Genomic DNA, 17031 nt, shown 5'->3' on the forward strand with positions numbered 1-17031 from the left:
TTGTGCAGCATTAGCGCTTGATGCGATCTGTGATCACGTTCGTTCGTTCGTTAGGGATTTACCCCCTAAAAAGGGGGAACGGGCCTTTGTCCATGGACGGCCCGTCGCAGGGGGGAACCCGCCGCTGGCTGTGATCACGTGAGAGGCGAGCCCTTATATACACTCCAGGCGGCGTCCAGCGTGTGCTTGTGTGAGGAATGGTGGAGGGAGAGCTTCCAGATACTGATTTTAATCTTAATATTGAATTGGTACCTGCGCTGAGTCACTTATTGCCCATCACGTGGACTTGAGGAGGAGGAGCGGGATCAGAATGACAAGGAGGAAAGGGCAGAGAAGGTAAAAGAGACTTTTGAAAGGAAGATAATCCTGAAAGATTTATTTCAAGCTTTGCAGCACAAGTCTGTCACTTTAGAATTATGTAACTCTCTCTCTCTCTCTCTCTCTCTCTCTGTGTGTGTGTGTGTGTGTGTGTGTGTAATTCACCACCACGGCCAGATCACGTGTTGGACTCGTAACCGCCAGCAGGTACCCTCCCGACATGAGCAAGTGCTCTATATCGTCGATCTCTGGGTACTGCCAGGACCTCACACATCACACACCCCATCCCCCTTGCTCAAGGGGGGACAGTAACCACTGCTAGTCAACGGAAAGAATCCGGCCTGAGCGGGCTCGAACCGCCGCCCTGTCAGGCCGTGAAGCCTGGCAGCGCAGCACTCTACTAGTTGCGCCACGGAGTGGCATGACGTGACATGTGTGTGTGTGTGTGTGTATGTGTGTGTGTGTGTGTGTAGTAATAATAATAATTTTACATTAAAAGAGGTATCTCAAGGGAAAAAAAAAAACCGCCAAACGCTGTCCTGCAAATAATGGCAGCTGGTTTATTCACTAACTGGCAATTTTTCGGCTGGTTTACATTTTACAAACAAAATATAATTTACGAATAATAAAATGGCGATGTGTATTGTGTCAAGTTGGGTCGGGGATGGGCAAAATCCGTGTTGATGACGGCACGGTGCAGGTCCTGTGTGTGGGTGCTGGTGTGGGCTAGACAATTCTTGGGTGTGGGTGTGGGTGCCTGTAGGGGGAATAGGGGGCTGCGTGTCGGTGGGTGCGCTTGTGTGCGTGGATGCGGGTGTGGTTGCTGGTGCAGGTGTAAGTGTAGGTGCGGGTGCCTGTGTGCGCGCATGTGTGTGTGTGTGTGTGTGTGTGTGTGTGTGTGTGTGTGTAGCGAGTTGTTCCCCGCTGGTCCCATCACCCCCACCCAGCCCTGTCCAAAACATTACTGAAATGGGAAATGTAAACGATAACTTCTATCAGACTAAGGACGAAAACAAAAGTGGGTATCACTGAGAAATATATAATAACTGGAATCTTCACATTATGGATTTATTAAATTAAACATCAAATATAATCAGACATCAACAAGGAGTAGTTGACTTGTGTGTAGACAGTCCACAAACACTGATGGGAGTTATATAACGGGAAACATGAGGGGTGGCGGGACGAGTTGTGTAGTGGAGTGCCTATTAAGAAGAGTTGAAGAGGGCGAGGATTTCCTGGTACTGAGAGGAGTACCTCTTGTTGATTTCTGTGGCAATGTATACTGCTCTGGATCTCTGCTCCTTGTTGCAGACGGCAGGGTTCTGGGTGCAATCTCGGAACAGCCACGGCAGCAGCGCTGTGATAGGAAGACGGAATGATGAGTCAGATGCACAATCAGTCACCAACACTCAATTATGATATTATTGAATAGATTGCAACAGGAGGAAGTTACGAGTTATTTGCACAGTTACCCTAGAATACTCGATTATTATATAACTGAGTGTGCATTGTAACAGAAGCAAGTCACATGTACAATCTGAACTAAAATCCTTAGGTTCTGAAACATTATCGAGTGTGTTCAATGAAGTGAAAGGTAAAGTAAAAAGTGGTGCCGATGCACGAGGAGATACAAGACTTACTTAAGGTCTGTCTAACCGCGTCATTCTGGGAGCATTGGTCACAATTCCTTCCAAGGAAGCAATTGTACACCAAGTCCCCAAAACTTTGGTCTTGAATGAATCCATCAAGCTCAGGCTTGCTTGCTTTGATAAGGCTGAAGGTCGGGATCTGAGCCTCGGAATATCCTGAAGGACAGCCCACTTGCTGGCCCATGGCGCCTGCCACCATGGCTAGGGCCACAGTCATAACCGGGAGCAGAAGACGAGCCCTGTGGAAGGAGAGGTGTCGTTGTTATAGACGCAAGCGTCGCACATCTCTGTCATGGGTGTTGGACCAGAACATAGAAAATGTCAAGGATTATTCTTTAGAATAAACTAAATCCGGCGTGAGCAGGAACCGCACCGGATCAATGGTTAAGGTATGTGGTTATTGATGAAACTGCTTTTACCAGAAGATGTGTAGGAAGATAAGGCGTAACTCCTTATTAATAGCCTACGTGGTAATAACAGGAAAATATCGAAATATACACCAGTGAGTGCGAGAGTGTATGCTGCCCTGCTCTCATTCTGAAGGTCCGGGTTCGATTCCCTACTCAGTGTTGCACATTTCGAGTCTACCCTTTTGCTCTCTACCAAGATGAAAAGTTAATCGGCTTTGGTTTATCTCATGCAGACAGCCAACAGGTCACTTTTCACACCTCAGCTTGTCACATCAATTTGTTGATAAAAGTTATTCTGAGGATAAAAGTAAGACGAAAGAAATCATAGAGGCTTAATCGAGATTAACTACAGAAGACATATTATTGGTATTATTTTCTTAACTACATGAATAATAAAAGACAGCAGCATCAGGCTCAGCACCACCTCTCTACTTACATAGTTCCTGTGAGTGTTACAAGGGGTAGCAGGAAGACTTGTGTGCCAGCCAGAAAGCGGCGGGCCTTTATATACCATCCGGGCAGCGTCCAGCGTGGGCATGTGAAAGGAGGGGGGGAGGGAGAGCTTCCAGATGCTGATTTTAGTCTTAATATTGAATTGATAACTACGCTGAGTCACTTATTGCCCATCACGTGACCTTGAGGAGGAGCAGGAGCAGGAGCAGGAGGAGGAGCAGGATCAGAATGACGAAGAGGAAGGGGCAGAGAAGGTAGAGGAGACTTGAAAGGAAGATAATGCTGAAAGATTTATTTCAAGCTTTGCAGCACAAGTCTGTCACTTTTGAATTATGTAACACACACACACACACACACACACACACACACACACACACACACACACACACACACACACACACACACACACACACACACTCACATTCGTTGCCCTTGCTGACCCTACACGATCAATATTATTGCGCAATATTCAGTATTGTACAATATTATTGACAGTGAAGGGGCGGTATTGAAGAATTACAATATATTGAAGACATCAAAAAGAGTTTGATATTTTATCGCACAATACGAATATACTGAGTAGTGTGAGGGTAATATTGCGCAATTCCGATTAAAGCAACATCAATGTCCGTCATGCTGTCTCTCTGAAATCCTTCACACGGCTGCCGATATTGCGCAATAATATAGGGCTGTGTTGGGGGAAACAAATATTGCACAAAAAAAATGAGTCAATATATTGTGCCAATAATATTGATCGTGTAGAGTCTACTGTACTCTCATTCGCTGCCCACTCTCTCATAAGAACATTCGAAGAACATAAGAACATAGGGAGACTGCAAGAGGCCGACTGGCCTACACAAGGCAGCACTAATACATTGCTTCCTTAGTTTTAGGTTAGAGTTCACTAACACTCCCAAATCCCTTTCACACACTGCCTTGCCTATCGTCGTAGTCTAAACTATACCCGTGTAATGGGTTGCGTGTTCCTATACACTGAGTACGCTAAACTTGGTGATGTTAAAATTCATCTGCCATTTTTCTGACCAAGCTGACTGTTTAGATCCTCCTGCAGTGCTCTGGCATCCTCCCCTATCCTAATAGTGCGTCCTATTTTGGTGTCATCGTAAATTTACCTATGTCACTGGTTATCTCATTGTCTGTGTCATTGATGCAGATAATGAATAAAAGCGGGCCTCAAACCGAACCCTGAGGAACCCCACTTGTAACATTACCCCATTCGATTTTTTTACCATTAATGGTAACCCTCTGTTTCCTGTCGCTAATCCACGCTCTAATCCAATCATAAACCTTCCCTCCTATTCCATGAGCCCTGAGTTTATTCAATAGTCCCTGGTGAGGTACCTTATCGAAGGCCTTACTAAAATCAAGATAAACTACATCGTAACTCGTATCATTGTCAGCTGCCTCGTATTTGGGTAGGCGGTGGCCGAACTGGTAGCGTACTGGGCCTACATTCACCGCGTGATGGACGACGCGGGTTCGAATCCCCACGCTACCACTCGGATTTTTCAGTCACCGCCGAGTGGCTTAAAACTACCCACATGCTGTCCTGAAGACCACCCATCAACCCGGACTCGAGAGGAAGCCGTCCTAGCGAATCAAGAACGAGTTCCGGGGAGCAGCATGAGCCAATGCAAGATGGCGCCACTATAAACACTCGCCTGCGCCAGAACGGGCTGGGCCGACCATCAGGCCCCACCTGGAAGAAGCCTTGGGCCGACCATCAGGCCCCACCGGATCCTCACCGGTGGGGTGACTGTAATTTGTCAATAAACCATATGAAATCAAGTCAAATCTCTCTCTCTCTCTCTCTCTCTCTCTCTCTCTCTCTCTCTCTCTCTCTCTCTGCTGAGAGAAGGTCGTGACCTCACCCCGCTGCGCCCCACAACATCGCTTGCCCTGTGTTTTCGTCGTGCTCTTGGGCGTTTGTGTGTTCTCGCTTGTGGACCTTGTGTGTTGCCTGTGATTTCCCGACACGTGTTTGGTGTGTGTTCGCTTGTGGTTTCTGCCTGTGGTTGCCTCTGTGATTTGTGTTTCCGGTGTTTTTGCGTGTGATCTGGCTGTCTCCGGGTGTTCTACGTGGGTTTCAGAGTGATTCAAGTGTGTTGTGTTTCCGGTGTTTTTGCGTGTGATCTGGCTGTTTCCGGGTGTTCTGCGTGGGTTTCAGAGTGATTCAAGTGTGTTGTGTTTCCGGTGTTTTTGCGTGTGATCTGGCTGTTTCCGGGTGTTCTGCGTGGGTTTCAGAGTGATTCAAGTGTGTTGTGTTTCCGGTGTTTTTGAGTGTGATCTGGCTGTTTCCGGGTGTTCTGCGTGGGTTTCAGAGTGATTCAAGTGTGTTGTGTTTCCGGTGTTTTTGCGTGTGATCTGGCTGTTTCCGGGTGTTCTGCGTGGGTTTCAGAGTGATTCAAGTGTGTTGTGTTTCCGGTGTTCTTGCGTGTGATCTGGCTGTTGCCCGGGTGTTCTGCGTGGGTTTCAGAGTGATTCAAGTGTGTTGTGTTTCCGGTGTTTTTGCGTGTGATTTGGCTGTTTCCGGGTGTTCTGCGTGGGTTTCAGAGTGATTCAAGTGTGTTGTGTTTCCGGTGTTTTTGCGTGTGATTTGGCTGTTTCCGGGTGTTCTGCGTGGGTTTCAGATTGATAAAAGTGTGTTTTGTTTCCGGTGTTTTTGCGTGTGATTTGGCTGTTTCGGGTGTTCTGCGTGGGTTTCAGAGTGATTCAAGTGTTGTGTTTCCGGTGTTTTTGCGTGTGATTTGGCTGCTTCTACGTGTACTGCGTGGGTTTCAGAGCGTTTTGAGTGTGCTGTTTTGTTTCCGGTGTTTCTGCGTGTGATTTGGCTGTTTTCAGTGTTCTGCGTTTCGAGTGTTGTGTTTCCAGTGCTTTTACGTGTGATTTGGATGTTTGTAGTGCTCTGCGTGGGTTTCAAAGTGTTTTGAGTGTGCTGTTGTACTTCCGGTGTTTTTGCGAGTGACTTGAGGGTGTTTACTCGTGCTTGTGCTTGGGTTTCTGAGTGTTTCGTGTGTCCCAGTGTGACTTTGTGTTCCCAGTGTCACGCGTGATTTGGGTGTGTCGACAACCCACCCTTTGAATTCCTGAGGATTCAATCTGCTCCTCCTCATTACACCCTCTTTAAATCCCTAGAGGATTAACACTTCCTACACCCTTTCCCTCACCTCACCTAAGCTCCCCCCCACCCTCGCTCACCTCACATCCCTTTTGCTCCTCCTCATCCCCTAGAGGATTAGCCCTCCCTACTCCTCCCTCACCTCCACATATTTCTAAGCCCTTCCCCCCTCACTCACCTTACCTCACATCCTATTTACCCATCCCTTCACCCACCTTACCTCGCCTCTTTCTTAACCTTTCTTGTTCTCACACACCTCACTCACCTCACATCCCTTCCTACTCCTCCTCTCTCCCACTTACCTCCTTTCCCAAACTCCCTCTCACTCATCTCACCTATTTCCTAACCCTCCTTGATCTCACTCACCGCCTCTCTTTCCCCCTCTTTACTCACCTCACATCCATTCCTACCCCTCCTCTCTCCCACCTCACCTATTTCCTAACCCTCCTTGATCTCACACACCTCACTCACCGCCTCTCTTTCCCCCTCTTTACTCACCTCACATCTCTTCCTACTCCTCCTCTCTCCCACCTCACCTATTTCCTAACCCTCCTTGATCTCACACACCTCACTCACCGCCTCCCTTTCCCCTTCTTTACTCACCTCACATCCCTTCCTACTCCTCCTCTCTCCCACCTCACCTATTTCCTAACCCTCCTTGATCTCACACACCTCTCTTTCCCCCTCTTTACTACCTCACATCCCTTCCTACTTCTCCTCTCTCTCACTTTTCCTCCATTACTAAACTACCTCTCACACACCTCACCCCCTTTCCTAATCCCCTTCACGCTGTGTTGTTATCTCTTTCATTTCAGCTAAGATGGTGCCTAAGTGCAGTACTTGTAACGGTAGCTTCTCAGCTCACTTTTTTACAGGGCGTTCTGCTGTCTGTCGACTGTGTCTGTCCAGGCAGCATCTCGAGACAAGACTGCAGGAGCAGGAAGAGAAGATGGAAGAAGGCCAGAATAAAATAATAGAGCTTTCTCTCACCAGGCAGCATCTCGAGACCAGACTGCAGGAGCAAGAAGAGAAGATGGAAGCAGGTCAGAATAAAATAATAGAGCTTTCTCGCACTGTTGCCTCCTTGCAGGAATTCATCCAGGCTAACGTTGCTGTGGTGCCAAACCCTTCTCCAACCGTCCCCTTGCCCTCAGCGGTACCGTCGACACCAGCGGACAACACCACGCAACGGGAGGATGCTAGTGGCACCGACCATGATGGCTTCACCGTCGTGAATGGAGGAGCCAAACCAGCCAGAGAAGCGATTTATCCTGTTCATTGCTTCAACAGGTTTGCCATTCTGGAGGAGGAGGACGAGCAGGAGAGCACCTTCCTGGTGGGTGACTCCATGATTCGCCAGCAGGTCGTTGAGTTCTGCGGCAGAGTTCCTCGTCGAAGACGGAACTATTGCTATCCTGGTGCTGGGATCGACGACATAACTGCTGCTCTTGAGGAGATCTCCCCCCAGGCTACTAATGATTCACTGTTTGTTATTCACACAGGTACGAACGACGTCACCACGACCCGGTCAGAGGAACTCCTGGAGAAGTACCGTAGGCTCATCCAGCAGTATAAGACTAAATCCCCTAACATTTTGATTTCAGGAGTTCTACCACGGACTTGGGCGGAGAGCGACGTTTTCAGTAAGGCCTTCAGCCTAAACAACCGCTTACAGACTCTTTGTAGGGAGCTTGACGTGGAGTTCCTAAACGCATGGGACAATTTCTATGGACAAAATGAGCTCTTTCACAGGGACGGAATGCACCTTTCTCCCATCGGGGCAGCCAGACTCGGAAGGCTCCTCAACGAAGCAGTGCGTGTCATCCGAACAAAAAACGAGTCACGGCCACGTCCCTCCACCCCGCCCGTGTAAATAGACGCCGTGCATCACAACAAACCCGTAACCGTGATCCCGCAAGTACCACCACCTCTAATACCAAGCCTCTAGATAACTTAAAAATCCTTAGTTTCAATGCGCGTAGCCTAAGAAACAAATTTGATGAACTGAGATGTCTTGCTTTAACAGAAAATTTTGACATAATTGCTATAACTGAAACATTTATCGACACCACAAATATTGATTTAAGTTCCGAATACAACATAGATGGCTACAGACTCTTCAACAAAGATCGTGTAAACCGTAGAGGCGGTGGCGTCGCCCTTTATGTCAAAAGCTATTTGCAACCCACTGACAAAACACCGGGAAACAGTAACGTTGAACATTTGTGCGTGCGAGTAAACATTGCAAAAGTCAACTTAAATATATCTGTCACCTACAGACCTCCCGGGCAATCACTCGATGACGACCTTGAAATGTACAGCGTCTTAAGGCAGTCACTTAATAACAGCGACTCACTGATATTAGGAGACTTTAACCTCCCCCATATCGACTGGGCGACACTGTCAGGTACAGAAGGCGAGTCACATAGAATGATCGAATTTCTAGAAGAAAATTATCTAAGCCAAATGGTTTCTGAGCCAACTCGACAAAATAATATACTCGACCTTGTTATAACGACCCAAGATAACCTAGTCAGTAGTGTCACGGTAGGAGAACACCTCGGTTCTTGCGATCATAAATTAGTGCGCGTCGACATTAAAGCTCAATCATCAGTGACTGAAAATAAAGTAAAGGTGCCCAATTTCATAAGAGCTAACTTCGTAGAAATACGACAAAAACTAACAGAAATACAACTATCATATTTCGGCAACGTAGAGGAAGCCTGGCTAAGCCTTAAAAATCACTTACTCACTCAGCAGAACACATTCGTCCCCTTGTGCGAGAAGCGAATTAACACTAATAAAAGCCAACCGTGGTTTAATAGCGAAATTAAACAATCAGTCAATGAGAGAAAATTGTTTTACAGGTTAAAGAAAGAACAAAGCACGCCCGAAAACATTAGACTTTATAATGATGCCAGGCGACGAGTAAAAAGACTAGTAGGTCAGGCAAAGCGTAGATACGAAGAAAATATTGCAGCCAACTGTCAAAATAATCCGAAATCTTTCTTCAGTTACATAAACAACAGAAAGGCGATCAAAAGTGGTATTGGACCTTTAACAAACAGCGACGGTGCACTAGTGACTGACAGCCAACACATTGCAAACCTCTTAAACAATTACTTTTCCTCGGTGTTTAATACTAACAGTCTTCCTCTCGCTACCACCAACACCAGTACTATTGTAAATCTCGAGCATGCATTGCCTAATTTTGAAATAACAACCGATGAAGTCCTTAAAGCTCTCCATTCACTTAAAACAAATAAAAGTCCTGGACCTGACAAAGTATATCCAACTCTGCTGAAAGAAACAAAGAGCGAAATAATCTCCTCCCTCACAACCGTATTCAATATGTCCTTGCGACAAGGCATCGTCCCTTCAGATTGGAAAAAGGCTAACGTGACACCGATTTTCAAGAAAGGAGACAAAAAAGTACCAGGTAATTACAGGCCCATTAGTCTAACTTCGGTTGTAGGTAAGCTACTTGAGGGCATAATTAGAGACAAAATTGTGAATTACCTTGAAAGCCACTCATTGATTGGGGACTCACAACATGGCTTCCGAAACAAAAGATCCTGCCTATCAAACCTATTAACCTTTTATAACGACCTCTTCACTGTTTATGACGTAACCAAATCACTGGACGTAGTCTATCTTGATTTCAAGCGTTTGATAAAGTCCCGCATCATAAATTACTTTACAAATTAAAGCAAATAGGTATTGACGGTCAAGTAAACCAATGGATCGCGAATTGGTTGAGCAACAGACAACAAAGAGTAGTGATTGACGGATTTAACTCAGAGTGGGCGCCTGTCACTAGTGGCGTCCTCAGGGCTCGGTCCTTGCCCAGTGCTCTTCATTATTTACATCAACGACGTGGATGTTGGACTCAATAACCGCATTAGTAAATTTGCAGACGACACAAAGATTGGCAACTCGGTTCTCACTGACGAAGACAGGCAAAGCCTCCAAGAGGATTTGCACAAAATTTCAACTTGGTCGGATAGATGGAGATGCCCTTTAACGTAGACAAGTGCCAGGTCCTTCAAGTTGGAACGAGGAATAAGAAGTTCGAATACGAAATGCGCGGCGTTAAACTCAAAAGCGTTCAATGCGTCAAAGACTTGGGGGTCAAAATCGCGTCAAACCTCAAATTCTCACAGCAATGCATCGATGCAGCAAATAAAGCGAACAGAATATTGGGCTTCATTAAAAGAAACTTTGTATTCAAGAATAAAGATGTAATACTCCCGCTCTACAACAGTTTAGTCAGACCCCACTTGGAATATGCGGTACAGTTTTGGTCTCCCCACCATGCAAAGGATATTGCTAAATTAGAAGGTGTTCAGCGTCGGGCAACGAAAATGATCCCTTCCTTGCGCAACAAATCCTACGAAGAAAGGCTTTCTACCCTTAACATGTTCTCTTGAGAAACGTCGCCTCCGAGGAAAACTGATCGAATGTTTTAAAATACTTAATGGTTTCACGAATGTAGACAGATCAACATTGTTTATGATCGATGACACTTTGCGCACGAGGAACAATGGCGTAAAACTCAGATGTAGACAAGTAAATTCAGACTGCACCAAATTTTTCTTCACCAACGTTGTAGTGCGAGAATGGAATAAGCTTCCACCGTCAGTGGTCCAGTGTAACACGATTGACTCCTTCAAAAATAAGCTCGACCGTCACTTCCTTCAACTTAATATCAACTAGAGTAGAAATGCAACGTTTTGGAGTCTTCTGATTAATGTAAAATCACTTAGGTTTAAGGACAGACCACCAAGTCTGGACCATGGGGTCTGTGTGGTCTGATTTCTATGTAAATCTATGTAAATCTCTCCCCTCCCCTTCACTCCCCTTCCCTCTTCTCTTCACTCCACTCCCCTCCCTTCCCCTCCCCTTCCCTCCCCTCCCCTCCCCTCCCCTCCCCTCCCTTCCCCTCCCCTGCCCTCCCCTCCCGTCTCTCTCCCGTCTGTGTTTCAGAATGAATACTTACGAAAGTGCCTTGGAGCCCTAAGGTGTACACGCACACCCCGGCTTGAGGTGGAGGCAAATGTTCCTCCCCTCCGTATCCGTCGAGACCACTTGGTGCTCTCGTACGGAATAAAAACGCTCCGGAAAACCAGCATTGGCAATGTGGCCTGCGCCCCACTGGTGCACTATGAGTACGGGCTCAGAGCACCGCGCAGGCCACTTGCCTTGCGCTCCCACTCGCTATGCCAGGAGCTAGGTGTGGATTTGAGTGACTGCGACAAACTGGTGACGCTAAATATAGCGCCATGGGAAACGCCAAACATACACATAAAATGTGATGTACTACCTCGACCTAAACCCATGACGCCGGAGGCGGGGGTCCACCAGCACTTCCGTGCCCTGCTCGCCACTCACCAAAACCCCCACCACGTGTACACTGACGGCTCCAAGACGGAAGAATGTGTGGGTGCAAGTGTGTGGTCGAGTGAATGTGCCTTCAGGTATCGGCTGCCGATCCATACATCTGTCTTCTCTTCAGAACTTTTCGCTATTGATAAAGCCATAGATTTTGCTATAAACTCTCACCATCATTCATTTATTATATTCTCAGACTCAATGTCAGCCCTTCAGGCCATTGAGTCCTTGAGAACTGACACAAATGAAATACAGGGTCGCATCATTAATAAACTCCACTCATGTCCCAAGTCCATCTCGCTGATCTGGGTGCCTGGTCACTGCAACATACACGGCAATGAGCAGCCTTGGCTAAATCGGCTGTCGAACTCGAGGGAACCTGAGAAGTCCCTCGTGATCTTCAATCGTGTCTCTCTCTTGGGAAAACATCAATACATCTTCTGTGGCAAAGTCAGTGGACCGACCTGGCCCGAATTTACAATTAATCTTAATCTTTAACTTAAAAGTTCCACTGAATCTCAAGTTTAACTTATAGCTGAGCTTAAATGAAAAAAATAAGTTCAACTTTACTCAACAGCTGATCCAGTATGAAAATTTGTCCTGGCAAAAGATGTGTTTTTTAAATTGCAGAATTGCAACACTTCAATGATTGAATATGTAGTAATACTACTTTATCAATGTTATATGATGATATACTTCAGAAATATGGGCATAATAAGGTAGTATTTATAAAATAAAGGTTACGTTTATCATCCGCGCAAGGTGATATTCTTTTTTTTTTCTCTTGAATGTAAACACGGACACGCGTTCCTGTTCGTCTTCCTCATTCCTGCATCACCCACCCTCTGACGAAGTAATCATGGAAAAGACTGCCACACTACACATAGTAGAGGGAAGGGAGTCAACAGATACCGTCTGCAAGGGTAGCCACTGTCCCCTTATAGATGACATGAATCCGGTGGTATACGATGATCCTCAAACATGCGTTTGAGGCCACTCTCACGCCAAATACGAGCATCATGAGAGGACCCAAGCCAATTAGCTACAACATTAAGAATATTATATTTGGCATCAAACACTAATTGTGTGTTTATGCTATGGAAATTCTTCCTGTTGACATAGTCTGCTTCATATTCCCTGGGGGCCAGTATCCTGATATGCGTGCAATCTATTACACCAACAATGCCAGGGAAGTTTGCAACTTGCACAAATTCTTGTTGTTTCTCTCGGATTTCAGGGACGGTGCGAGGAAATCGAATGAATTGGACAAGTATGGCTGGTTGTGTAAGTGCCTTGAGGGTATCGGTGATCGCTTTGCTTACTGACGACTGTGATGGACCAAGATCATCACTGTTACACATCTGCATTTTCCCCGTTGCTAAATAACGCAGTGTAATAATTACTTTAATTTCGGGTGTCAATGCAAAACTCCTTGAAGTAGGGCTTTGCAGGGCCCCTCTCACCAAATCCGTTACGAACAGTACTCCTGCACGATCCAGTCTGTAACGTTTCAATAGTTCTGCGTCACTCAAAGTTTTCAGAATGTCTCTTCGCTCTTGAAAAGTCTTCTCTAGGCGCTGACGGGCTTGTTGACGTTCGGCCATCTTGGCGACTGAAGTTCGACTTAGGCGCCTTAATACGGGTTTGGGCCCGCCTAAAATATCCCGTCAGCTAAGATCAACTTATGAGGGATAAGATGAAGAATAAAGTTAAACTCCCCCTAAAGTCAAACTTAGCGGTTTAAGATTAATTGTAAATTCGGGCCCTGCAGCTGGCCTTAAATACAATAAAACCTAGTCTCGGAGAGTGGAGCACCGCCAACCGCTCCTCTCGCCGCGAGGAAGTAGTCTTGAGCCGTCTGCGCCTAAACTGCACCCGGCTCACACACCTGACCCCCTACATTAACAGAACCTTTCCACCACTATGTCAAACGTGTGATAATACACTATCCATCGGTCACCTCATCTTGCGCTGCAGTAGATTTACCCGTGAACGCGGTCCACTGGAAAACTACTGCAGCGCCAGGGACATTCCCATCACCTTGGACACAGTTCTTGGTGACGGGAATCCCGAGTTGACCGACCTGTTGATGCTTTTCTTAAGAGAGACCTGCTTGATCGACGAGATGTGACCGAAATATATGTTTTTTTTTTTTTTATCTGGATTGATAATTTTCCTTATTATATAAAATAATAAATATTTATCGTACAAAGGTACTCTTACCTATAAAATATGTAAACCAATGTATTGTTACTGTTGTGGTCCACGTGATAATCAGCAGGTGATACATATAAAATTGATATATGTGTTATCTCATTTTTATATGCCATGTTGGTCTATTGCTGGGCCACACAGCCCCGTGTGTGTGTGTGTGTGTGTGTGTGTGTGTGTGTGTGTGTGTGTGTGTGTGCTTGTGTGTCCCCGCCCACCCCTGCTTAGCTAGCTTTGGTTAGGTACCCCGGATGTAATGAGAGGAGTGTATGTGCTGAATGAATGACTGTGTGAATGATGATTATAAAAATGACTGTGTGAATGATGATTATAAAAATGACTGTGTGAATGATGATTATAAAAATAACTGTGTGAATGGTGGTAATAAAAATGACTGTGTGAATGATGATTATAAAAATAAACAACTACAACAACAAAATAAGCAAAACATACAAAAAAAGCAAATAAATATGGCCTAATAAAAAAAAAAAATCCCTCTCTCTCATTTTTACTTGTGTGTAGTCTTTGCGCGCGCGCGCGTTTTTTTTTTTTTTTTTTTTTTGGTAATAATAAAATAATAACAATAATAGTAAAAATAATTTTACGGTAAACGAGGCAGCTCAAGGACACGCACAAAAAAAGCCCACTAAGCGCTGCTCCTGCAAATTATGGCAGCCGGTTCATTCACTACTTGGGAATTTTTCGGCAGAAGTTTGCATTTTACTAACAAAATATAATTTACAAAGAATACAATGGCGAAGTGTATTGTGTCAAGTCGAGTCGGGGAAGGGCAGAATCTGTGTTGATGACGGCACGGTGCAAATCATGTGTGTGGGTGCTGGTGTAGGCTAGACTAGTGCTTCTCAACCAGGGTGGGGGGGGCGTGCCCCCCTGGTGGGGCGCTGTTACTCTCCCGAGGGGGCGCGAGCACAGGACGGGAGGGGAAAAAATCACAAAAAACCACGGACTCACAGGCTATTAGTATAAAGGAGATGCAGCTGTTATGCCCTCCGGAATAATCCCCCCCCCCCCCCCCCATTGTAGGAGGAGAAGGAAGAGTCGCCTAGCCAAGGGATATTTGTCTATCTATCTATCTATCTATCTATGGTGGCATAGTTCGAGGGAGGGGGGGGGGTGGAGGGGGTATCGCAGGGAGGAGGGGGGCCCCAACTGCACTGAACCAGCTTTGGGGGCCCAGCTTGCAAAAGGTTGAGAACCCCTGGGCTAGACAATTCCTTGGTTGTGGGTGCCTGTAGGGGGAATAGGGGGGCTACGTGTCGGTGGATGCGCCCAAAATCTAAACACGTGTTTAGATTTTGGATGCGCCTGTGTGCGTGGATGCGGGTGTGGGTGTGGGTGTGGCTGCTGGTGCAGGTGTAGTAAGTGCAGGTGCGGGTGCCTGTGTGCGCGCATGTGTGTGTGTGTGTGTGTGTGTGTGTGTGTGTGTGTGTAGCGAGTTGTTCCCTGCTGGTCCCATCACCGTCACCCAGCCTTGTCCAAAACATTGCTATTTCAGTAAATCCAAACGATAACTTTCATCAGACTAAGGAGGAAAACAAAAGTTTGTATCACTGAGAAATAAATAGTAACTGGAGTCTTCACATTATGGATTTATTAAATTAAATATCAAATATGAACAGACTTCAACAAGGAGTAGTTGACGTGTGTGTAGACAGTCCACAAACACTGATGGAAGTTATATAGCGGGAAACATGAGGGGTGGCAGGATGGGTTGTGTGTTGAGGTGCTTATTGAGTATTGAAGAGCTGGAGGATTTCCTGGTACTGTTTGGAGTACCTTTTGTTGATTTCTGTGGCAATGTATGATGCCCTGGCTCTCTGCTCCTGGTTGCAGATGGCAGGGTTCTGGGTGCAATGAATGAACACCCACGGCAACACCACTGTAACAGGACGGAATAATGAGTCAAATGCACAGTCAGTCACAAACTCTCGAATATGATACTATTGAGTGCATTGTAACAGGAGGAAGTTTGGGAGTTAGATGCACGGTTACCCTAGAACACTTGATTATAATACTACTGAGTGTGGATTGTAACAGAAGCAAGTCACATGTACAGTCTGAATTAAGACACTGAAGTTCTGTAACATTATCGAGTGTGTTCAATGAAGTGAAAGGTAAAGTAAAAAGTGGCGTTGATGCACGAGGAGATACAAGACTTACCTAATGCCTGTCTAGCCTCGTCTTTCTGGGAGCATTGGTCGCAATTTTTTCCAAGGAAGCAATTGTACACCAAATCCACAAAAGCTTGGTCTTGAAGTAATTTATCAATAACAGGTTTTTCTGCATTGATAAGGCTGAAGGTCGGAATCTGAGCCTCGGAATATCCTGAAGGACAGCCCACCTGCTGGCCCATGGCGCCTGCCACCATGGCCAGGGCCACAGTCATGACCGGGAGCAGAAGACGAGCCCTGTGGAAGGAGAGGTGTCGTTGTTATAGACGCAAGCGTCGCACATCTCTGTCATGGGTGTTGGACCAGAACATAGAAAATGTCAAGGATTATTCTTTAGAATAAACTAAATCCGGCGTGAGCAGGAACCGCACCGGATCAATGGTTAAGGTATGTGGTTATTGATGAAACTGCTTTTACCAGAAGATGTGTAGGAAGATAAGGCGTAACTCCTTATTAATAGCCTACGTGGTAATAACAGGAAAATATCGAAATATACACCAGTGAGTGCGAGAGTGTATGCTGCCCTGCTCTCATTCTGAAGGTCCGGGTTCGATTCCCTACTCAGTGTTACACATTTCGAGTCTACCCTTTTGCTCTCCACCAAGATGAAAAGTTAATCGGCTTTGGTTTATCTCATGCAGACAGCCAACAGGTCACTTTTCACACCTCAGCTTGTCACATCAATTTGTTGATAAAAGTTATCGGAGGATCCAAGTTAAGACAAAAAGAAATCATGGAAACTAAATCGATATCAACTACAGAAGATAAATTATTGGTATTGTTTTCTTAACTATATACATGAATAATAATAGAGAATGAAAGGAGACCGTGAATGACTACAGCAACACAACAGCAGCATCAGGCGCAGCACCGCCTCTCTACTTACATAGTTGCTGTGCGTGTTACAAGGGGTCACCGGAAGACTTGAGTGCCAGCCAGAAAGCGGCTGGCCTTTATATACCATCCGGGCAGCGTCTAGCGTGGGCATGTGAAAGGAGGGGGGGAGGGAGAGCTTCCAGATGCTGATTTTAGTCTCAATATTGAATTGATACCTGCGCTGAGTCACTTATTGACCTTGTTGACCTTGAGGAGGAGCAGGAGCAGGAGCAGGAGGAGGAGCGGGATCAGAATGACGAAGGGGAAGGGGCAGAGAAGGTAGAGGAAACTTGAAAGGAAGATAATGCTGAAAGATTTATTTCAAGCTTTGCAGCACAAGTCTGTCGCTTTTGAATTATGCAACACACACACACACACACACACACACA

The 17031-nt window shown here is 45.9% G+C and overlaps 2 protein-coding genes and 1 long non-coding RNA gene across 3 annotated transcripts; 1 reads left to right on the forward strand and 2 right to left on the reverse strand.

The window, feature by feature from the left end:
* Positions 1-848: 848 nt before the first annotated feature.
* LOC126990621 (uncharacterized) lies at positions 849-2965 on the reverse strand. The gene is made up of 3 exons (XM_050849304.1): positions 2817-2965; positions 1962-2209; positions 849-1678 (listed from the first exon to the last, which is right to left on the reverse strand). Coding segments are annotated over exons 1-3 (402 nt in total). The 5' UTR covers positions 2819-2965; the 3' UTR covers positions 849-1526.
* LOC126990622 (uncharacterized) lies at positions 1955-15931 on the forward strand. The gene is made up of 2 exons (XR_007744602.1): positions 1955-2101; positions 15896-15931. It is a non-coding gene; the product is annotated as an uncharacterized LOC126990622 (long non-coding RNA).
* LOC126990620 (uncharacterized) lies at positions 15170-16812 on the reverse strand. The gene is made up of 3 exons (XM_050849303.1): positions 16653-16812; positions 15756-16003; positions 15170-15474 (listed from the first exon to the last, which is right to left on the reverse strand). Coding segments are annotated over exons 1-3 (402 nt in total). The 5' UTR covers positions 16655-16812; the 3' UTR covers positions 15170-15322.
* Positions 16813-17031: the final 219 nt, after the last annotated feature.

Source organism: Eriocheir sinensis, unplaced genomic scaffold, assembly GCF_024679095.1.
Source record: "Eriocheir sinensis breed Jianghai 21 unplaced genomic scaffold, ASM2467909v1 Scaffold1811, whole genome shotgun sequence".
In the NCBI taxonomy this organism is placed as follows: Eukaryota; Metazoa; Arthropoda; class Malacostraca; order Decapoda; family Varunidae; genus Eriocheir; species Eriocheir sinensis.

Excerpts from the sequence above, each read along its gene's own strand:
- LOC126990621 (XM_050849304.1), bottom strand. Across the intron at positions 1,679-1,961 it reads CGCGGTTAGACAGACCTTAA|CGCTGCTGCCGTGGCTGTTC; the intron begins GTAAGTCTTGTA and ends TTCCTATCACAG.
- LOC126990620 (XM_050849303.1), bottom strand. Across the intron at positions 15,475-15,755 it reads CGAGGCTAGACAGGCATTAG|TGGTGTTGCCGTGGGTGTTC; the intron begins GTAAGTCTTGTA and ends GTCCTGTTACAG.